This window comes from Adelges cooleyi, unplaced genomic scaffold (assembly GCF_023614345.1).
Source record: "Adelges cooleyi isolate 19-005CV unplaced genomic scaffold, UGA_ACOO_1.1 ACOO_flye_CR_arks_rails_tigmint_CR_PRNA_307, whole genome shotgun sequence".
In the NCBI taxonomy this organism is placed as follows: domain Eukaryota; kingdom Metazoa; phylum Arthropoda; class Insecta; order Hemiptera; family Adelgidae; genus Adelges; species Adelges cooleyi.
In genome coordinates this window covers 1,661,240-1,685,999 of record NW_026095978.1, presented here as the reverse complement: position 1 = coordinate 1,685,999, position 24,760 = coordinate 1,661,240, and the positions used below count along the sequence as shown (strand labels likewise).

The following is a 24,760-nucleotide window of genomic DNA, read 5'->3' as shown; positions in this document are numbered from 1 at the left end:
GATGAGGCGGTACTGACGGCACCACCAATGGCTCTACCGAAAGAAGAACCACACATTTTCCACAAGGCTCCCTCATCCCCTAACCCCGCTTCCGAAAGTCCAGGCCAACCGCTTCCTACTCCTGAGCCACCGCAGACACCACCACCTCCTTCTAATCCTCCACCCTTTAAGGAAGATGGGACCGAGTAGGTCAGCCCAACTCACATCAATCCTCCATTCCTTACACCATGTCTGACAACCCCGCAGGAACAGGAATCCTTCCTGATCACTCCAACGGTGGGCGAGTCGGCTACGACCAGGTCGCACATGACTTGGTGGAAGAGTATGACGCGGTACCCTCAATATGCTATGCATGTTGAGGCCCACGCTGTAGCTGTCTGTCATCCGTCGACAAACTGTGCAACACCCGATACTGAACTCCCCACCGTCCATTCGGAGGGTATGAAGTTCATATCGAGAAACGGTCCATCCGTCAACCACCATCAAGCCGTATTCTTGCCAACTCTCTCTCCGCTCTCCGTCGTCAACATGAACGCACCACGCTGCCACCGCTTACTTGTACGACCCGAAGTCTTAACTACCAATTAACATTATATTTTTTTTGTTTTTCCTCGTTGTTTTTCTGTGTCTCATACAATAAACGGGCCCCGCCCTCTTACTTTGGACACCAACATCGTTTATTCATCACAGTGCAAAGCAGATTCGCATCGAAGTGTTTATTTTAAAGTGATTTACTTTACTTTCAGTTATAATAATTCATAGACCTGTGTGACCTTCCCCGCCAAAATATGATTTGTCCTCACTAGTCCCGACGACGACCCACTGTACTGGCTTTTAGTTTAATGTTCTCAACGCCACCCGAACAGACAATGTCAAATCTTAAACACGATTTTTTTTTTTAATTGTTAACTCAAAAGTGCGTAGTTTGTATTAATTTGATTTTCTTCCATGTTGAATATTGTGCCTTATAACATACGTATCAGGTCTCGCGTTGTCAAATTTTCCAAAAATGGTTATTGCTTTAATGCTCTGTTAGCTGCGCACGTTTAAAACGCGTGTCGACCACTGGCTCTAGATAAACATATTAGTATTCTATATTACTATCATTTATACGTCGCCGTTGTCAAGACAATTCAACATTTAAATGTTATTAACGCGACTGTCGAACAACCTTTAGATTCATGCCTAATGTTTACTTGGATCGTATTAGGTTTTTTGTAACCCTTTCGAATGGAATGGTGTTCGGTCCACTTGCGCAGAGCTTACGATTCGTGCATGAATGTCTTATGTTGTCAACGTGGTAGGCTGGGCCGACAGCAAAGCAGCCAAGACGTCATACCACATAACTTCGTAAATGGTGAGGTTTTTTTGATTATTGTTAAGGGGATTCAAAACAGCTATTTATTATGGACAAAAGAATAGACAATATTTAACAAAAATGTATCTATTATCCATTTATAATAATATGCCGAATAATTTTAAGGTAAACAAATATTATTTTTTTTTAGTTATTTTTCTTTGAATTATGGCGAAAGTTTGATAAACAAATTATAATTTTCATTCCATCATATCAATGAATCCGATGATGGAATTTTGATATGAACACCTTTGAACATCTGAATATGATTAGATACTACGAACAACTTCTATTTATTTATCTAAAGAAGCGTAATAATCTATGAATATTTGTAAATTCTAATTTTGAAGAGTGGAAGTCTAAATTTGTTAAAAAACAATCTGTATCGAAACCGTTTGAAGACAATCATAATCTGTATAACATCAATTATTTCACGGTAGAGGATGATTTAAAACTATTTTCGTTGTCCGAATTGTTATCGGGACAACTAAAATTCATTTTAAGAGAAAAAGGGATTAACAATTGTTTTTTACTACCACTAATTGTTCCAAGTAAAGGTCATATCGTATTGATCCCACTGTAGTTAGAAATCCTTTTTAAATAATGTTTATAAATGATCTAATAAATTATTGTATTCTAAACAAAGGAAGACAGTGTTTTAAAAAAACCATAAGAAATTAAGGATGGTACTGAATAATATTTTTAAATAAAGCAAAAAAATGTCAAGCTTTTACCAAATAAAAATTTAATTTAAATAATCCTAACCGATTCGGTGAAAATACGACTGTCGGTATTATAAGACACACTGCGTAATATAATTATCACTTATATGCTTAAAATTAACTAAAAGTTAATACCTACCTTTTTAGTCGAACTTGCGTACGTACCTATTTTCAATCTAATTTTATCATTACTATTGTTAACAAATAGCTCTGTATAAAAATGCTGAGGGGTAAACTGTGTCATCTGAGCACTCGTGTAGTGAATAGTACACTGTATTTATAACGAATAAAGTTATTTAAATAATATATTTATAGCGATTGATCGTGCGACTGACTTGAGGATGCCACGCCCTCTGTTTTAAACATTTTTGTATAAAATAAAAACTCAATTTCACTTTAGTTAGTACAGTTATCTGTGGGTAGTAAATTTTATTTATCAGACTTTCATATGGCGTCAGTTTTCAACGTTTTTTTTTCATTGTTATTAGTCATTTTGTCCTGTTTTGCCTGTAGTCGTGGTACAAAACCATAAACATAATTTTGGCGCCATAATTTTAGTTAGCACTTATGTTGCCTGGTTTAATTTTTACAGTCCAAATGGATTCTCGGCCGGCTACTTCTCCTCAGAAACCTCGACCTGATATACCGACGGTGAAACGATTGTCGGTCGATCCGATCAAGGCTGCCGCGGTGATAAAAGCGTGTAAAGAGTTGCACGTGGTCTCTAGTGAAGACAAACAACCGACTTTGTTAATGGAGACGACCAGTAGAGCGATCGCCCCACAAAATGACACTGCCACCAACACGACAACTGACAATTAAGTGTACAAAATAATTCAATGTAACCTTTTGTAAATGGATTTTAGCTTTGGATTACACGCAGTTAAGAAAAATCAATGGTTTTTGCCAACTCAATTGTTTATTATGCTTTATATTGACTTCAGAATTGATGTTATTAACAGCGTCACTGGACCACATGATAGTAGGATTTGTTACTACCGTCCCGTAAAGAAATTGTTATCGGTTTAATAATCTTATTTTGAGTGAATACTTGATTATATCGTCAATATTTTCTATTTCGAGAAATTACAACAATAACTGTTTCTAATGTACTCGTGTCTTCTAAACGAAAAACTCGATTGAAACTTATAGGCCTCTACTATTTTCGGCATTCTAGTATATATTAAAATCTGAGGTAACCCATCCGTGACTGAGAGCTTTGACTCTACTAAATAGTTCAAAAACAACAGTAACGAGTATCAGTACTTTAGTAACAGTATTTTTTGAATATAAAAAAATAGGATAAAACTGAAACTACCTGTCGATTGGACTATATAGAATAGTTGACCTTTTGTCGATTCGTCGTACTACTGCAATTGTACGATTATTAATTTGTTGCACGTGAGCAACACCATGCTTTCCCGATATGTGATCACTATATAAACCTGTGATACTGATAGATTGCCAATATTTCATGTGCAATCGTAAATGTATATATTTTTTTAAATAAAACGTATTAGTTGTTTCTTGTCAGATTTTTTAGACTTAACTAATTTAAAAGCACATTAAATATGAAAAATAAATTAGATAATAGTGACATAGCTCATTTATTAAACACACCATCAGGGTCTTTCGATAGTTATTGAATTTCCTGTTTTAGAACCTGAACTAGATAATAGTTCGATTATAATTATATCATCACTCACAACTTCTACTGAACCAGTCTCCATACCAAATAATAAACAAACTGGACAGACCCATAAAATATTAACACCAATTTTTGAAATTAGAAAAACAAGTGAACCAGACATTGGTGGTAGTGCAAATGTGCGTCTAGCAAGAGTTATGACTGTAAATCTAAAACACAAATTATATTTTGACAGCTATTATACTTTACCACTTTTAAGAGTATCTAAATCAAAAGAAACATACTACCCCTAGGTACTGTAAGGAGAAATAAATTGAGAAATGTTAAGTTGCCAGATGATTCTGTTCTTATGAAAAAACCAAGAGGCACGACTGATTCTTGTGTGACAAAAATGAGAGGTACCGACATTGTTGCTGTCACATGGAAAGACACCAAAACTATTAGTTTGCTATCAAAATTTGCTGCAGTGGGCCCGGTAGTTAAAGTTAGTAGGTTTGATAGAAAACAAAAAAGAGAGAGGTTGATTGTCCAAACATAATAAAAGTTTTTAATAGGCATATGGATGGTGTAGACTTATTAGATGGTTTGCTTAGGCGTCTTAAGATTAAAATGACAAGTAGAAATGGTATTTGAGGGTTTTCCATCACTAATTGGATGTGACAATAGTAAATTCTTGGCTTCTTCATATACGAATTCAACTCGAGAGTCTGTCGTTAGCGCTGAAGATGACACTATTGTTGCCAAAATACGTATACGCGGAGAATGTATTATTTTATGGTTAAAAGGGTTTTAAATATTATTTTAAGAATTCAAAACCAAAAAAAGACAACAATGTGATGTCATTGGTAAACTTTAGAGAGCAGCTTGTTCTACTCTGTGTAAAATTTATACTTCTATTGACATACATAAAGTATTATAAAAAAAGTTAAAATGGGTACTAAGACATGAACCACCTAAAGAAATAAGAACTGATACAACAGATCACAGTTGAAAATGAAAAGAGGACAAGATGTAAGAATCCAGGTTGTAAGGGCATTACTTTTATGATGTGAAATTAATGTCAAGCCAACATATGTTGTGGCAAGACTTCCTTGTTTTACTAAATGGCATACTAATAAAACCATTATTATTATGACTATCAGTACCTTACCTTAGTCATTGGATATTGTCACGGCCACGACACATTATTATCTATAAATCTTGTTTATAGCCGTGGTGTCAGGTGTTATAATCTTAGAATATTATTGATAAAATAATACTAGTTATTCCTAATACAATCAGGAAAAACGTGTCCTAAGCGTAAAATTCAAAGAAACAACGAAGAAATCATTTTCGAATTATATACAGTGGGTAAAAAAAGTCTCCGTACACTGTTGTCAAATTTTTTCAAAAACATAAAATGATAATTCAAAACTTGATTAACTTCATATTTTGACACACATCTATTCAGAAACATATTAATATTTGTTTTTAGAAAAATAGAGCATATATATTAATTAGTTTATTTTATACATGTATATATGTATAACAACTTTGGAAAATAACAGCAAAAAAGTCTCCGTACATTTATCAATGTGTATGAATAACAGATAAAAATAGTACCGGAATAGGGAAAACCCGTATGAACTGAGAGTTCTACATATCAACGAGCATGTTATCATTGTTTTTGTAGCCATTAAGAACGTATAGACATACGCTTAGTCCGTTTTATTCAATTCACATACATTGAACAATGGAGATACCAATTGCTATATTATTTTCAGCTGATGTGTATTAAATATTTTCAACCATGAATTATTCAAAAGGGGAAGCTAGCACATTTTTGTTTTAATTATTTTGAAAATTTTTAATATATGACATTACTTTGCCTTGATATAACTTACAATTAATCATATATATGTCCAGTCTTCGCAATATCTGATGTCAGCGATAGAGTAATTACGTTCATTCAATATGACATGTTACAACTTTTAATCTCACAGTTTGGTTGACCTGCGGTCAGTATGCGGTTTGACAACGATAGAGCGTAGTGTTTAGAAGAGTGGCTACTAAATACTAATTGAATATTTATAAATTAGCCATGGAACACAGAATTAATGTATTTCATTAAAAATATTGTATTTTTGAATCAAGTTTGTTATTTCAAGTCTACGATATTAAAAACAACCGTAGCATTCAAAGCGTTGTTACAAACACTAATATAGTAAGTGAAATCTAATGGCAGTATTGTTTATATGAATGTATTTTAATATTCTCTAAGGTACTCATTTACTTTAAATTTTGTATAACGGTACCTTACTTGTATAGTAATTGTTTTAGCGCCATTACTTTTAATAACAAAACATTTTTAAACACATGTAGAGCTTTGAATGTAAATAATATTATCGTAAGACTGTGGCAACATTGTGAGTTTTGCCAATCGCCAGGAAATACACAAACATTTACCGCTCCCCAATGAAGTAATGTATTATATTTTTAAAAAGCACACAACTTAATCAATAAAATTGTTGACCAGTACCAATTTGGTATTACATATCGAAGAGATTCTCTTTTTTACTCGATCAAAAATATTACGGCGACATACATAATAGGGTCAGATATAATATTGTATTTGTTGTCAGCAATATTTTTTTATCGTTTAAACAAGTTCGTTTTAATCTGTATTTTGTTAAAACATGACCAACTAAGTAACACGTTACTTTATATAATTACTCGTATTTTTGTAATTACAGACCAAGTCAATAGCATATTTTATAAATATCGACATTCGATAACTCCAATTGACAGATATCGAATATTTTGTCCTAGTCGAGTTTACCATTATGTAATAGGTTCATTATGTATATCAAACAGAGTGAACCAAGACAGTCAGTTAATCGGAGCTTTACAATAAACCATTAGCATTTAGCGGTACAACAATTATTGTGTACTATAAATGGCGTGTACTCATAATTAATGAACGATTTGGCCAGGCTTAAGTATGTAAATGACAAAACATATCAAAATGCGCTGCAGCCATCGACGTCATAACCAACGAACACTTTTTTATCAGATTGTCTATTCTACAGATTTAATCGAACAAATGGTGAATTGTCAAACACACTTCGTTTTTCACACAGACCGCAGACGACAACGCACAACAGTCTTACGAAAGCACAATAGTTAAAATAAATCAGAAACGTGACGCTTCATGTATTTTAGGTTAAATAATTAGACTTACGGGCATGTGATAAGGCAAAGAGCAACGCGCTATTTGGTTAAATGCATCGGTCGAATTCTGTAACCGCAACGTTACGTACAAGAGTTACCACGGTCGAATATCACGAACAAAAGCAACTGTAGGACCGCTATAGTCTGATAAGCTGAAAAGGGCGTACTGTGATAATATTTACAGGTAGACAAATGAAAAATTTTACTTATTATAAAAAATTAATTTACATACATACTATGTTTTAATATTAAGTATTGAGTCAGTGCCGGCGCTAGGGGAGGACAAATGGGACATATTATGTGCAGGGGGCAGGGCCCCGCGGTTTATAATTAACATCTTAATACCGTGAAACACATTGACATTAAATAAAAACTATAAATCTATAGTTCTATTATTCTATACTATTATTGTATAATATTAATGTGATTCAATGATTTTTATGAAGTGTTATGACTTATGACAAAATATTATGTACACACAATTAGATAGACGCGCAATGCTATAACCAGTTATTTAGAAAACGATATCTAAATTTAGACATAGTACAAAATAAATCGTTGTTACGATGATTCAAGAGAGTTATATTTTGGCAATACACGCCGAGTAGGAATATACTATAAAAAATATTATGTTATTGTTATCCCTGTTCTTTATTTGGGAACACTATCCGCTAATTCCGCGTATAGCCGTATTATAAAAGGGGCAAGAGCTATATTCTTAAAATATTTGTTTGATTATCTGTTATTATTTTTCACATTTGAACGTGTTAAAAAGGTTTCTTCGGCGATTTAGTAAGTAAGTTTTCATTTTATGAAAAAATTACTAACATTTAGTTTATAGTATAAGTACTGCGTGCGTATCAGGGTTAGTTTTACTATTTATTATTTTCAGTGGCGGCCCGTCATAGGAGTATTTAAAAAAGTGTTTCCCCTTAAACATCTTTAGCTACTAATAATATGGACGTTTTCCCGAATTACAAAGTATATCCGATATATTTTATTGGGTTTTGAACCCCTAACCCTCTAGTTTTACAGCTAGACAGTTGAACAACTAAGTCACCTAGGCAGGCTCGTTCTTAATATAGTGGCTATATACTTGATATAACTAGGTACATATTATATTGTTTTTAAACATGAATAATTTTCAAAATTTATTAATATAGTTTTTTTTTAATAAAAAAAACAGATTATTATGGCTGGTCAAGATTTTATAATTTGTAAATAATTTTGTGTTAACACATTATTATAATAAAAGGGTACACTAATATTATTATTATTTTTAATGATTAAAATTCGATAAAAAACAGAATTTTTTGTTAAGAGCCTGAAATTAAAAAATGCTAGGGGCACGGATTTTGCCACCACCCCCCCCCCTCTGGGAGCATATGTCCAGGGCCCCGCAATACCTAGAGCAGGCACTTGAATATTGTTTACCATGTTTGATTCAATAATTGATATATCAGATATAATTATGTTGGCGATTTTAAACGGCCTTTTGTGGAAGGAACACAAATTATGAAATGCAATCATATTATCGAATATGCCTACACAAAGATGATTCATTACAGTTTGTTGCACTGTGCTTGAAAACTAGCGACTTAAATGGTAAACCTCACCGGGTAAGAGACTATATTAAAACGTAACACTTAAATAATAGGTAGTAATATTCATTTTAATCCAAAAAATTCCGGAAAATGCAAGCATGTCATTGGCTTTGTGCTTATACTTCAAAAGTAACTACAGTGCACTTTTAAATAATATTTATATTATAATACTAAATAAATACATAATTTTTCTTATCTTGTTAAAAATATTTTGATTAAGGACTAGGAACATTAAGCTGTACTGATCTCCCTCAAAAGTGGGGAAAACTTAGTCTCTCTGCTAGTAAAGATAATCATAAGCCAATTCCAGTTAATGAATTTTGTCATGTGAAAAAATTACCACAAGTTTTTAATGTATTATCGGATTATTTATCTGAGGAAATTAACAATGAAATTCGACATTTCTTTTAATTAGGTAAATAATTTACTAAGACTAGAAAAACTTAAACAACTCTTGTTGGGTAGAGGTGACTCTTGCGCTTCCTTGCGCCTGTCCGCCCGCTGTAGCGGCCGAGATATTGGGAAAACACCCGAATTTGGGAATTTGCTGTAGAAAAATAGCCGTAGTTAGATTGTTGATTTCTGTTGTTAACGCGTGGTCACCACGTGGCAACGGGTAAGTTCAGTCAGAGAAGGAGTTGCTTTTTCGAAGTTTTTTCTGCGCGGATTGTTTGTATTCACCTCAGTTCCTTGTAACTGAGTTAGAGTTTTTGGCAACCAAAATCGTTATTCTAGGAGTTGGAGCAGATTTAAACATTATTACTCGTATTACACAGTATTAGTAGTACGGAAATGTCTATGTCAAGCATAGACAGGGACAGTGAGTCAGGAAGCAGGTAAAAGCAAACACATTTATGTACATTTAGTTGGAAACAGAACATAATAAAGGATCTGGCCTCCCTTCCCGATAATGCTCCCAAAAGATTAAAGAGAAGATGGCCTAGAGATCTACTACAATAACTACAATAAATAATAATAAATAATTTTTTTTTTTACTTCCTAGCCGGGTGACGCTGCTGAGTGTCTTCCCATAACTGTTAATTTTTCATTGTCATGTATATAATATCTTTCATCAAATTTGCTTAATGTACTCACTGTATAGATTGTAAATATATTTTTAGAAAATAAAAAATAAAAAAAAAGATCTAATGAAATCACATTATTTGTTTCTCATCGTTTAAATTCAGTGATTTAACAAACATCCACACTATTCGACTGTTTTCAGATGGATTCGGTGGACAAAACAAAAATCAAGTTATGCTGTTTACGCTTTCAAAGTTTTTACTATTCCGGTAAGAACTTTGAACTATTTATTGATATTTATTTAATATTTATATTTTTCATACATTTTACAAAATTATTATTCTAAGATTTTATGCTGTGTCTGCTATCAGAAATAATTGAGCCACGTTATGGCAAAGATTATTAAAATCAGACATTTTGGAAGCAAAATAAAAAACGCAGAGAAAAAAAAAGTTTTGACATCTTGTTATGTATATATTATATTGTTTTAAAATTGCTCATTTCTATAATCGTTATTTAGTTTAATTTTGACTGAGTCTGTTTGTAAATTAATATTATATTATATTTATAACATTTTTGTGTAAGAATTAAGTTGAGTTAAAAATTATGTCTTGTAATAAAATTATATAGCATAAATAAGTATGTTTTAAAAAACTATTTCGTGAAAGAAAAATGTGCAGCTCCGTTCTGACAATAACGTGCGGCGACGCAGCACTCGTATGGGAGCGGCTATAAGCCACGGCCGCCCGGTCGAGATGGAAAATAACGCCATCTCTTGTGCGTTGCATGCTTTGGGTACGACGCATAGACCTATAACGTCAAAAATCGCGCCTTATAGCCGTGGTCGAACTCAAGACGGTAAACAAATAAGAGTGTTTGTCCGTATTAAACATCGGAGAGATGTCCGAGGATGGATATCGTTAAATAGAGACAGAGAGAGTTGTTAGAAATAATATCATGGAAAAATAGCAATATGATAATACCATAGACCTATTAAGAATAGGTCTATTCTTGTTATGTCTATGGATAATACCCGATAACGAAATTTTTGTATTAAACATTTTTAATTGATTTTATTTAAATATTGAATTCATTACTATTCTCACTTTTTGTTAACTCTATTTACACAAGGCTTAACCAAGTAAAATTTTTGTTGTATGCGGATGATTTAAAGATATTTCGTAAAATAAGATCTCCTACAGATTCCGTCCTACTCCAGAGTCAATTAGACATTTTTACAGACTGGGTTTCTCACTTAGGTCTATCCTTAAACCTTTCTAAGTGTAATGCTATTTCCTTCTCCAGATCTTTATCTCCAACTTTAACCTCCTACTATCTTAATGGAACTGAACTTGAACGAGTTTCCTCCATTAACGATCTTGGTATTATCTACTCACCTAATCTATGTTTTAGCCCTCACATAAATGCGATAGTTAATAGAGCACTTAGGGTTCATCATACGCAATACTAAATTATTTAAGTCAGTCGGATGCCTTTGTACTTTACACTATGTCCTTACACGTTCTCTTCTTGAATATGGATCCGTGGTTTGGCATCCGTATCTAGCCAATGACCAGCTGCGACTTTAACGTGTCCAAAATAAATTTTTAAACTTTATTGCCTTCAAAATGAACATTCACCACGAACCTCATGATTACTCTAACATAAGACAAGTTTTAAATATCCCTACTCTTGCCTCTCGCCGTGATAAAGCAGACCTTGACTTTTTAAACTCAATTTTAAATGGTTCTCTGGACGTTCCTGATCTCCTTGCTGCCATTCCTTTCAGAGTTCCTTCTCATTCTTCCAGAAACCAATCCCGTTTTAATAATGTCCCAACTCACAAGACCTCTTATGGGCACAATCATACTCTACATCGCATGCTTAGAGCTGCAAACAACCAATAGTTCTTAGGTCACTATTTCTACTTTACTTTTACTAAAATACTACTAACCATACTGATACTATGTATACTGAATTATTGCTATCTAAATACGAATTTAATATCTTAATTTTATAATTATGTAACTATACGATCACGTACACCTATTACCATATTTGTAAACTATGTAAGATAGCCGTTAATAATAATAATAACAATAATAATAATAATAAATTGTTCTCATCGTGGTTTATCTATGCATAATTCGTTCCTACAAAACGATGACCTCAAACACTTCATATTCAAAAATGAAATATGCAAAGAATGTGTACAGAAATTGGCTTACTGATTCACATCTTGACGACTTGTTAAGAGTAGCCTTAAGAATCAGCAACTATAGACCTGACATATCCAAAATAGTGAAAAAAATTTCCCATTATCAAAAATCACACTAATTTAAAATAAATATTTAAATGTTTTTTAATAAATTATCAAATGTTATACATAATATATAAATGTATTTCATTTTTTTTTTTGAATCCCCTTCCCGTTAATTTTGACTTGCGGTCCGCGTAATATTTTAAAATATTTTATGTGGCCCAAATAAAATAAAAGTTGAGTATGGCTGGTGTATTAAGCCGTCTACGTTGTACGTTTTTCGGTTGCCGTTTTTAAAGTAAATTTAATATAATATTTTGGTTGAAATGTATTTAACCGAAAAACTTATTTCTGAAGTGCAAATTCACCCATGTATTTGGGATATGGCCTCCAGTGAACACATGAATAGGGAGCTAAAGCACTCATCTTGAAAGAAAGTTGCTGAAGCTGTATGTATTTTGGAATGGAATAATCTTACAGAAAACGAAAAAGAAGAAATAAGTAAGACAATTTAATTTTCTATTAATAATTACCCAAACCTAATAATATTGAAAAAAAAAAAACAATGGTATGTTTAAGGAAAGGAAGGACTGACGGTACTGTAGCTCTTCCCGTCTTTTTAGTAAATATGAATTTTAGGTATTAGTTACATTCAGAGTTAGTCATTATTTAGATATTTTTTTATCTAAATATATTGTTTATTGGAATAAGCAACCGTTATTGTGTAATATGCGAGCGAGAAAAAAATACAAATAAAAAAATAAATAAATACCTAATTTGCTTACGGAACTCATTGAACCAATTCGAAAAAAGAAATACATTTCAAACAGCAATAACTATGGCCATCCAATACAGGAAATCACAGAGTGATAGCGGTGTGAATAAAATCAAAAGTAAATATTCTTTTTCAATAAGAGTAAAAAAATCGCTTTTATCGAGTCATTAGTTATGTCTGATGAAGCTAGATCTACGTTAGAAAGGAATACCATTAATCAGGCATATATATATAATTTACTATATATTTTATACTAAATAATATATTATATATATTGTGTAACGTGAGCAACGGGTTGAGGACAAGATTTAGGGTTAATTCAGTAATTTGAACGCAAATTTTCGACGGATTTTTTGATTTGCATTATAAATCAACACAAATAAACAAAAAAGAATAGTTAATGTACATAATTTACAAATAACTTATTTGATACTCTGAAAAATACATAGATGCTCAATAAGACAAGACTGATGCTCTGCCATAACACGACATAACTGCCCGTTGGTGGTGGGACACAGCCGAGCTGTCTGACTAGAGCAAAATCCCTAAGTCAGCTAATTCAATTCAACTCGGTCGTGGCCAACACCAATTCCTGATGCTCTTAATCTATACAATTATTTACACATATATAACAAAACATTTTATAATATTCAGGGGTTCATAACAACATACACAATACATAATATTGGCTAACGTTCGGTTGGTATTTCTATAGCAACGATAGTACAATGGATAACTACACAATTTAGATGTGATGCTTTTTATACTAAGTTACATAATATGACAAAAGAAAAATATAAATTTCAGTTATCATGCATTGTACCTGTGCATTTAATCGATCTGTTGTATACCTTAAATCCATAATTGAATTGCTACAAATTGAGTGTAAAAGGCTGATATTTTACATACAATTATTGTTTGTAAGTTTTACAAATTATTTTTATCGTTTTTAAATTCCATTTGGATTCCAATTAACATGTGTTATTTTTATTCACCTCAGATAAAATACAGCATAATGAGATCTCAATCATCGATCGATTGGTACATTGTCATTACTACAATAACGTTGCTGGTTTGTGTATTTTCTAATTAGTTTTAATTTGTGTTAGTTTTCAAAACCATAATATACACCACGAGCACTTGACTAAGAAAAAAGCCCGACTTGTAAGAATGTGGTCTATGTCAGTTTTAGAGCAAAAACACTTAATATGAAATCAATAGAGAATGACTTTTTTTTTGGAGAGTACCTATACATCATAATATGTTTTTTAATGTTTACAATGAAAAAAGTTAAAAACTAATTTTTATACATGATACATCGCGACACTTTTTTCAACTTTATGAAAGGAAGTTAATAAATTACTAAATTACATTATGCGTACTTATAATTATAATTTTGTTTGATATTTTTTTTTTAAATCTGCAGGTCTTTCGGTATTTATCAATGTTTTTTAATTTTTTTCAACGGGTCAAGAACGTTGTCTGATTACAAAATGCAATAAGGAATAACATTACTGTATCCTAATAAATACAGACAATAGGTTAACCTTAAAATAAGTGTTACTATTATTATAAAATTGTATATAATATAAACGATCAAATAAGAATTTATGATATGAAATATATTATTTTTTTTTTCTATTAATTTTTAGCTGGAAGAACTGGTGATTTACATGAACAATAAAAACGAATGCCACGGAGGCGAACAATGGCCAGTTATAATTTCGTATATGCCCAGGACAAAAAAAAGATTCGATGCTATTCGTTCGTAAAAAAAAGAGGATAGTTTTTGATAAACGTTGATAAAATAATAGGTTTGTTTTGTTTATTTAGTCGAACGGAATTGTTTAGAAAATTGGTCATTTTTGTTGCAATTGACATCGGTTACTTGTAACCTCTTAGTGCTGGCAGCAGTTTATTATGTAAGTAGGTACTAAAACTATTAGCCAACGATTGACTGAATAATAATAATTAATATTTAATATAACGTATCATGATTAACGTTGAACGGGTAGTTATTATTTTTAAATTACAACGAGCCTTATAGATCGTATGTCGCAAAAAAATAATTTCAAAACAACATGGCCAAAAGTTACTAAACCTCAGTAATAAATAATAACCACTAAGTACTACATAACAAGTTATTGCATATTTTAAAAACGTACAAATGATTTCCCACTTAATGTATTTTTATTTTGTACATATTTATTGTCGTAAAGAGACAAGTGTCGTCCTTCTAGGAAGGGGATTTGGATGGTAATGTGTTTGAGAACAGTTTTGGAAGGGATAAGGGATTATTAATAAGATAAACAGCTAAAAAAACTGAATGAACACACTAAACTTAACTGATGCATTATAAATAATTAATCTATTACAATCCAAGTATGTAAAAATATATAATTACAAACTAAAATTTTTTTTAATTAGCAATCGGTGTTCAGTTTTTTAAAAAAAATTAAGTCACTTCATTCTTTAAGTTAGGAGAAGAAAAGGGTTGAAAATTATGTGATCCTTTTGAAGGATTCTGCGCAGGTTAGCAACTTGAATTTTTTTCAAATGTATTATATTTGAACTTACGATATTTGATTTTTTAATTTTTTCATTGTCTTTAATATTTTAGATACAAAAACGGACAAAGAGGGGTTTTTTTAATACCCCACTGATATATTTGTATAATTCGATGTCAGACACCCTGTATTTTACTTCATTGTTTGTTTCATTAACTCTGTATTTATTTAGAACGTGCCGCAACTGACGCAACCTTGGCAACTGGTCATAGTCACTCGCCTGTGCCTCGAGATCATTTTAATAATTTATGATTATTTCAACTGTGAAAGAAAACCAACTATAAAAGAAGTATTGTGTACGGGTTAGTTAATTTATTTATTTATATAACATATAAATGACAAAGTAAAGTTAGTTAATTGATAAGCAACTGAACCATCATGATATCAACCCTACGACTTTTTCAAACGTAGATTTCTTATTAAATTACAAAATACAAGAAACAGACATAGTACGTTTTTTTAATATAAAATTTTGATTTTAACACGATTTGTGAAATATTTGTTTTAAATTTAAATTATTTTAACATGGATATGTTATTTGGCGGGGGTCAATCAAAAAGTCTGGGCGTGTGGCGTGATTTAGCGGTTGTTTTGTGAATGAAACAGCTGATAAATAATTTTGAATATTTAGAGGTATTGATTATTCCTTACTAATCTTAGAAGGAATAATCGATGGAAAAAATTATAGAGGAAGACCAAGATGTAATTCATATCAAGAGTTACTAAGAAGAAGGCTAGTGATAGAGAAACATGGAAGTTACTGAAAAGCAATCATTAGATTGAATACTGCAGAAGAAGAGGTAAGAGATTATAGATAAGATATAAAAATATATAGATAACGGATTAGAGAAAAGAGAATAGAGATAAGTGATAAGTGATAAGTGTTAAGTGAAGGCCCAGTTGAATGCTGGAGATGAGCAAAAAATAAAAGATTAATGATAAAACATTCCATATTAGAAAGTACTAAAAAGTACCAGGGTCCTTATGTGTATATTAAGACATATCCATGTTCCTATGAACATCCGTGCAGCGGAGGTCATGTCATGTCCATTTTTTAAATTATTCTATACTGTACTACAAATAACAATTTTTATCTGAGGATGTGGCATACTACTAAATTTCTTCAATTATTAAAACGATTTGTAAATAAAATACTTCAACATTGACTAAAATTAAAAAAATCTACAATAGATTCTAAGAAACCAATAAGGCATTTTGTTAATCTATTAGATAAATTAAAAATGTCATATTTTTTAGTCAATAAATATTTGTTTGAAAATACATATTGATAAAGATTTTTATTAAATCAACAGCGATCATTATCATATTTAACGAAAAACATGGATGTAACAATTAATTGTTATCTATTTTTACATTCAGTTTTACTATAATAGAATAATTTTAACGCGTGTATTCGTTTTAATTTCAGCGCACTTGGCATATAATTGGATTTACATTACCCAGTGGAAACTTTAAAAAGCAAAATAATAGTAACAATTCACCAATTTGAAGCTAAAAACCCAAAGAACGAATAAAATATTGAAATTCGCATCAAATTGATTTACTAGCAATGAAAAATATGCACTGATAGTTTTAGGATTTATCTGTCCTACCAATATAAAAATTGTAAGCAAATATTATGTGCTTGTGACTAGAGAAACGACTTGTAACCTACAACAATGTTCAGTGTAATTGCGTTTGTTTGGTTATCCACCAAGTCTGACGTCATACCTTTATATTGTTCGAATCTTCTTGGTCCTCGATACTGATGACTAATAATAACGGAAAGGAGTCTTAGATACGAATCAAATGAATGAGTCTATAATATATAAAATTGTTAATTTTTGTTTACTTGGTACGTTTGTCACCAAATCTGGGGTTATTTACTCTCGACGTTTAATTGTACAATTTTTCGGAAAATAATAATTGCGTTTAGGTCGTCATTCACCGTTTCCTCATCAACCAGATATTATTTATTATAAGTCGAGTTGAAAATATTGGCAAGATATTTAAGAAAAAACTACTAACCTGAAAACTCGTAACTAGTCTCGTGAATATTTAGATAACAAAAAAAAAAAAAGATTGTGATTGTAGGCATAGCCAAAAACGGCAGTATCCTGCAGCACTCGATAAGCAGATAATCAACGCAGAAATCTTATTGGATCTGCAAAAACAGACTAAGCTTAGGATCACAGAAAACGGAGACCGTTACATGTTGAAAACTAAAAAAGTGCACATCTTAATGGTGTCGCAGGGAGGGGCAAGTAGGCAGTTGCCCCCCTTGGTTTTTTCCGAAGAAATGTATGATAATATAATGTATGTAATATAAAATATCACAAAATAAATATGTTTTTAACCCTACGTTAGGCGCGTGGTTGACGACTGTCACCCAGTATATTTTAAAATTACATAACTCTTACCGAATGCAATTAACGTCGTCGTTATCTCTAGTACCTCTCGTTTAGACCTACCTAAAAGGTTATCTAGCTTATTTACCAAAGTGCTGTAGTTCAGAACGGATGTATATATTTATTTATCTTACTGGGTGACAAGTGTCCACCACGCGACTCTCTTTGCTTTAAAATATTCATAATTTATCAGGTAAAAAAATATAATTAATAATATATAAGCAATAATTAGGTAATATTTTGTTCACATTTTTATTTATTTAGTTTAAAATGTCAGATAATAAAAGACTGAGACTTGAGAGGACTGTAAACGAAAATACCATACGAAATTGGTTCGAAAATATTAGTAGTAGTGACGAAGAATCTTTTGGAGAGGATATTGTATTTAGAAGTGATCACGATACCAATGCTGAGGAAGAGACAACTGATTCTGAGATTGATGAGGCAAGCGAAAATGCAGATAATTTTTTTATAGGAAAGGATGGAAAAACAAAGTGGTGTAAAATAAAACCTCCTGTAAATGTTCGAACACGTGCACACAATATTATTACCCATCTTCCTGGTCCTAGAAGAGAAGCACGTGGAACTAAATCACAAATTGGAATTTTAAATTTATTTATTGATGACAACATTATTAGAATTATAACACACTGTACAAATATTTATATTGAATCAATCAGTGGGAAATTTCAGCGAAGCAGAGATGCAAGACTTACAAACATTACAGAAATTAGAGCCTTTATAGGACTGTTATATCAAATAGGATCCTTTAGGTGCTATCGTAAAAATATACATCAACTGTGGGATAATTCGAAAAGAAATGGATTGGAGTCATGTTACTTGACTATGAGTGAAAAGAGGTTTCGTTTTCTTGTAAGATGTTTACGGTTTGACGATGTACGAGATCGAGCGGCTCGTAAACAATTTGACAAATTAGTTCCTATTAGAGATATATTTACATTGATGGTTGATAATTTTCAAAAATATTACTGCCCGAGTGAATATGTGACTATCGATGAGCAGCTTTTAGCATTTCGGGGGAAATGTTCATTTAGGCAGTATATTCCAAGTAAACCTGCCAAGTATGGGATAAAAACATTTGCTTTAGTTGATTCTAGAACCGCCTACACTTTAGATTTAGAGACATATATTGGTATACAACTCGAAGGACCATATAAAATTAGTAATGCTTCTCAAGATGTAGTTTTGCGATTAGTTGATATTTGGAACAAATAGAAACATTACGGGAGATAACTGTTTTACAAGTATACCCTTGATTACCAATTTGAAAGAAAAAAAACTAACATATGTAGGTACAATTCGTAAAAATAAACGAGAGATTCCAAAAGAATTTTTACCAAACAAACAACGAGTTGAAACATCTTCAGTGTTTGGATTTCAAAATAACAGTACATTAGTTTCATATTGTCCGAAAAAAAATAAAACTGTGTTGGCAATTTCATCTATGCACCATGACGATGAAATAGATGAAGAAACAGGTGACAAAAAAAAATCAGATATAATTACATTCTATAATAGGACTAAAATTGGTGTTGATTTAATTGATCAACTTTGACAAAACGTTGGCCAATGGTTGTATTTTATAATCTTTTAAACGTTGCTGCCATAAATGCACTATGTATTTATAGAGCTAATCACACCGAAAATACAAAAGTAAAAAGGGTCGACTTTTTACAAAACTTGTCATGGGAACTAATAAAGCCACAAATTCAATTAAGATCTACAATAGAAAACCTTCCAGTTGAACTTCGAAGACGTGCTAAACATTTGTTGGGAGAAAGGATACGGCAGTTACAGAGACAGAAAGACCAGAAGGATCCAGAGGTCGATGTTATGATTGTGGACGAGTACGTGACAAAACAACTAGAAGATGGTGTTATAAGTGTAAGTTGTGGTGTGAGGTGATCATTTAAACGACATTTGTAAAAATTGTGTATTATAAAAAAAAAGCTGTATAAAATATATTTTATATCATTCTAGTTATATATTTTATAACGAATAAATTAATAATGCATATACATTGAGGTTCAATAATAAATTATAATGTAGCTATTGACTTTTAATAATTAAAAAAGTAAAAAATGATGAATATTTTTACATTTAATCAATAATTTAGTGATGGTTGACAATTGTCCCCCACGCGCCCAGCGTAGGGTTAATTATGAAATTGCATTATTTTTATGCATATAATAATTATACCGAATAATTATTATTCGGTAGGTAATTGTAAGAACGTTGGCCCCTCTCTATGAATATCACACAATACGGTTTCATGTGGTATTAGACCGCGCGACGCCGGGTGCATATAATGGCCTCGGTAATTCACGCGCGGTGGTGCTAAAACGGTTTTATAATTTAGAAACGCGTTTAATTAAAGACCCTGAGGTTTTACGCCGAATATTGCGCATTTATGGCCGAATACGCCGCCCTTGGTCATATGATACCAGCCACCCAACCGGGCTACTATTACATACCGCATCACGCAGTAGTTAAACGCGATGGCAAAAATATTACGTGTAGTATTTGATGCGAGTGCCGCCTCATCAACCGGGTTTTCAATGAATTATGTGTTTTTAGCGGGTCTTAAACTCCAAAACGATACGGGTGTGTCTTCATTTTAGTCAGTTGTGTATAAATATAAATTATATGATTAGTTTTGTTGTTCACTATTCTCAGTATTTAAATTTTACAAGTAGCTGTAAATTAAAAATTATATAACGCTCGATGTATAATATATAAGTATATATTGGATCACTAACAATTAATAATAATATAATATTCGTATGGCGTATTTGACCGGGAGGGCTATAGCTATCTTATGCCAGTTCGGACGCCAGAAGCGCATGGCATTTCTGCCATGCTTATCGGGGGTTGATGGTGTGGGTCGCCGCTAGGAATCCGGTTGGTCACCCATCCGGGTTCAAGCAGCAACGGCCGCAGCTTGACCTCAAGTGCCATGCGGCAGCAGAGGTGTCCACTGCGCCACACCACCCCGACTAAAAATTATAATGGTACGGCTACAAAATTGACGATTTAGTAGTTGAATCTGAAGAAAAGGTATATTAGTCTAAATTACAAGTAAAAGTTAACCGAAACCCCTATCTCCTTCCCTTATCTCCCTTATCAGATAAATCAACTGTTATTTTTCGTTATGATATCCGGTGTCGGTGTCAGTCGGTACCAGCGGGGCCTCAGGGCGGGAAGACGGGAAATGGCTCCAGTCGATGACCGCGTAAACCCCCCACCCCCTCGACGACAACCAACGTCGAGTGGAGCGCGTAATGAAACCGCGAGACCACATCCCAGAGCCTATCCAACTCCCCCAATCCGCAACCAGCCAACAAACGCCACCAGCACTCCGAACCGCAACAAACCAACCGCAACAGCCCCAAGCCACAGCCCATCTACCAACACAACACCGGTCCGAAACACGGCACCCACCACCACGAGACCCCGCCCGCTCATGGAGGTCTTAGTACCCAAACCGGCAGTACCGACCACCGGCGGGGACGGAGGAGCGGCGGGGACGTCCGGACAATCGGGCGCATTCCAAAAGCGGAAACGCCCTTCGCAGCTGAGAAAGGACAGGTTAAAATGGAAAGCCTTCTCACAGAGGAAGAAGGAGGCGAAGGCGAGGAACAGCCAGCAGTGGAGGCTGGAGAAAATCGAAGAGGAGGCGTCACCGATGGATGTGGATGAGGTGTTGACGAGGCCACCGACAAGCCTCCCGGAGGTGGACGACGAGATGTTCCACACGGCCCCATCCTCCCCCAACCCGACATCTCAAACACCCGAAACCTCCGACCAACAAACCCCCGCACCAGGGCCCTCAGAGACGAACAATCCTCCGAGAAACCCGCCTCCCTTCAAGGAAGATGGGACCGAGTAGGCTTGCCTATCTCCCTATCATCCCTCAATCCCACCCACGCATCATTAGCGAACAACCCCGCAGGGACAGGTAGTCACCTGAACATCCCAGCGGGGAGAAGAGAAGACTATAAGTAAGCGGCTAAACCACGGCTTAGTCGCACGGGGTGTGTCGACGGATTGACGGGGGAGTATCCCCCTCAACCTATCACACAGGTTGGGCCCGCGCTGTACCTCTTCTGTCACCCGTCGACACATTGTGCGACACTCGGTTGTGAGCTTACTCTCCCACCATCCAGTTGGAGAGTGCAAAGTCCACACCGGGGAAAACGGCCGCGGCCGGCCGCTACTAAGCTTCTCGGTTGTTCGCTCTCTCCGCGGATATTATTAGAACTATGCAGAATTTGATATTTCTGTCCCCTCATCATGTGCCCAAAATATCGCAACTTTCTTGTTTTAACTGTCTTTACTATTTCCTTATCTTCTCCTATTCTCCTCAGCACTTCCAAATTTGTAACGCGATCTACCCATGATATATTTAAGATTCTTCCTAGCACCACATCTGGAATGCTTCTATCTTCTTCAAATCAGCTTCCTTTAAAGTCCAGGCCTCCACTCTATAGAGTAATATTGAAAGCACATAGAACTTTAACATACTCATTCTCAATTCTAGTGAAAGGTCGCAATTTGAGAAGATTTTTCTTATTTTAAAGAATCCTGTTCTGGCAATCTCTACCCTGCACCTTATTTCTTTAGAAGCGTCACCATTACTGTTTATCCATGTTCCCAAGTATTTGTAGGAATACACTCTTTCTACTGCTGTAATGTTTAAGGTCAGGTTTTATTATCATGTTGGGTATCTGTCCTATCTTTGGTTATTATCATGAATTTCGTTTTATTCGCATTCATTTTCAACCCATACTACATGATAGAAAAAGCTTATCTATAATTCTTTGTAAATAGAATAATTAAACAATTAAAAACAAAAAAAAAGTTTACTGACATTTACAATGCATCAATTACATTAGCAAAGTTAACGAAAAGTGTTATGTTCAAACATATGCGGATGACTTGGCTATAGTGGTAGTGGGTAAATTCCTAGATAACATTCTGGACCAGTCTCAGTAGTCTATGAATACAATGCATAGGTAGTGCAGTAAATATGGTTTGGCTATAAATCCAAGCAAAGCAGAGATAGTTAAGTTTACTAAGAAAATATTGGGATTTGACAATACCAAAATCCTTAAACTTAGTGGACAAGAAATAAATTTCAAGCCAGAAGTAAAATACTAAGATGTAAATCTGGACAAGAAACTCAACTGGCGGGCTACATTGTTAAAATGTGTTAAATAAAGTAATATTAAATACAGTTGTTTTTCTCAAAATATATATAACAATACATATTACAGTACGTTTATTGGCTGTATATCTATAACGTGGTTAACAACTACAATAAAATATAAATAATAAATACATCTACGTATACATATATATATATATGTATATGTATCAAAAATAATAATCTAAATATTAAGAAAAAAATCAAAATTAAACTTGAACCTAAGTAAAATGAAATGTGATGCATGCCACTGCAACTCTCGAAGCTTAGAGAGTTTTAAATTCGTAAGCGAGGGTGACATACACATTATGTGGTATCCTTCGGCATTTTCACAATCAAAACTAGGAAACGAAAACGCAGGTAGGTACTGATAAAGTATTGGATATATTCTTTTCTTAAGGTTTTTTAAATGTAAAAATGAAAAAAATCGAATTTTAAGTTTTTTTTTATAACATAAAAAGTATAAGTGCGTTGTGCACTTTGGAATTATGTATTTCAGTGCAAAAATAATCTCATTTTTGAATTACATTTATATATTCGCTAGTTATTTGCTGTTTAATTATAGAAGGAAGCAACGCTTGCACTATAATCGTACTGCTCATTGCAACGAAAATAAGGAACTCAAATACTCGCGTCCAGTGCTTGTTCAGCTCACCTACAAAAGAAACTCTAGTTAAATTATTCTCAGATGCAATTTTGGAAGGAAATTCGATACATAGGAATCTTTTTAAGGCAGGATTATTGAGAAACGTGAATCTCACTGTGCCAGAAGCAATGGCAGCCAGTAAATCATCACTAGGATCTATGACTGAATGGGTACAAAATTTAATTTTTGATGCATATTATATTATAGTACAGGCATTTGTTTATAACTGAACCATGTGTACTATATTTTAGAAGAGTTCAGTTTATTTTAACGACATAATGAAAAACTTATACAAGGAAATGGACTACCACATATTGGAGTGGTTTAAAAATCCTCCATGCTGTAACAAAAACAGCCTTTATATGGTACTAATTGCTCACAGTAAATCAGTATTATTTGTGTTGCAGTTGGACATGAACTGTGTAAGTGAGCAATAATGATGAAGCAAAAGTACTTTATGAAACAAAACGTTTAGTAATTTTTAGTTATAATACTTAGTTAATCCGCAAAATGTACATTTATATATTTTATAAAATGATCAACTATCTATAATATTTTTAATAGGTGATATTACAAAATATATTCTATTCAGTTTTTTCTATTCATTTTATTTAACGAAGTATGATGCACTTTTAAAATTTTATCTACCGCCACAATAAATGAATTATATAGTACTCATACGAGTATATACAAACCGTATCATTTATTCTTCATTTGATTTTTCTCTATAAATTATTTTTCAGGTACTGCTTATAGATTCCCACCAACATTCACCGTATGGAGCAATGATGTCACAAGTTCGAATATCAAAATTAGAAAGTCTATGTTTGTGGTATACCGATATGTTGTGCAGCTCAATTGGATCTAAACCCGATGCATATGAGCTTAGTTTTTTGTATTACAAATGTGGGAAACGTAATTCAATTGGTGTTTAATAAATTTCAATATTGGTTTATTCAAGACAGAATACAATAAAAACATACAAAGCGCAAAACTCTAAACTATTAACACTAATGTTCATTAATTAACAATTGGATATTTATCGCTATTTAAGTTATCACGAGGTCCAAATTCTGTGTAGGGAACCCATAATACTTTGTAATCTAATGATTTAGCTTATGTATGTAAAGAACCGATATCCCATTATGACATCCACGACATGTATCGTAGAATTCAGTCAACATAAAAGCGAGAGGTATGGGATTTAACTTTGAATCTAAAGAGCATACTACATTTTAAAAAAATAATCGTTAAATTATAAATTATAGTAGTTATTATTAATGAATTATCTCTCTCTTACGTTTAACGTCCGT

At 33.1% G+C, this 24,760-nt stretch overlaps 2 protein-coding genes and 1 pseudogene across 2 annotated transcripts; all 3 read left to right on the top strand.

Moving 5' to 3' along the window:
- The first annotated feature begins 6,181 nt into the window (after positions 1–6,181).
- On the top strand, positions 6,182–8,952 carry LOC126839749 (uncharacterized; annotated as a pseudogene).
- Positions 8,953–20,746: 11,794 nt separating this feature from the next.
- LOC126839748 (rho GTPase-activating protein 17-like) lies at positions 20,747–21,484 on the top strand. Its single transcript, XM_050575159.1, has one exon. The coding sequence runs from the start codon at positions 20,747–20,749 to the stop codon at positions 21,482–21,484; it is 738 nt and encodes a 245-aa protein (XP_050431116.1).
- Positions 21,485–23,031: 1,547 nt separating this feature from the next.
- On the top strand, positions 23,032–24,382 carry LOC126839747 (uncharacterized). Its single transcript, XM_050575158.1, has 4 exons — positions 23,032–23,161; positions 23,367–23,617; positions 23,699–23,869; positions 24,191–24,382. Exons 1-4 carry the CDS (start codon positions 23,032–23,034, stop codon positions 24,380–24,382), a joined length of 744 nt encoding a protein of 247 aa, XP_050431115.1.
- Positions 24,383–24,760: the final 378 nt, after the last annotated feature.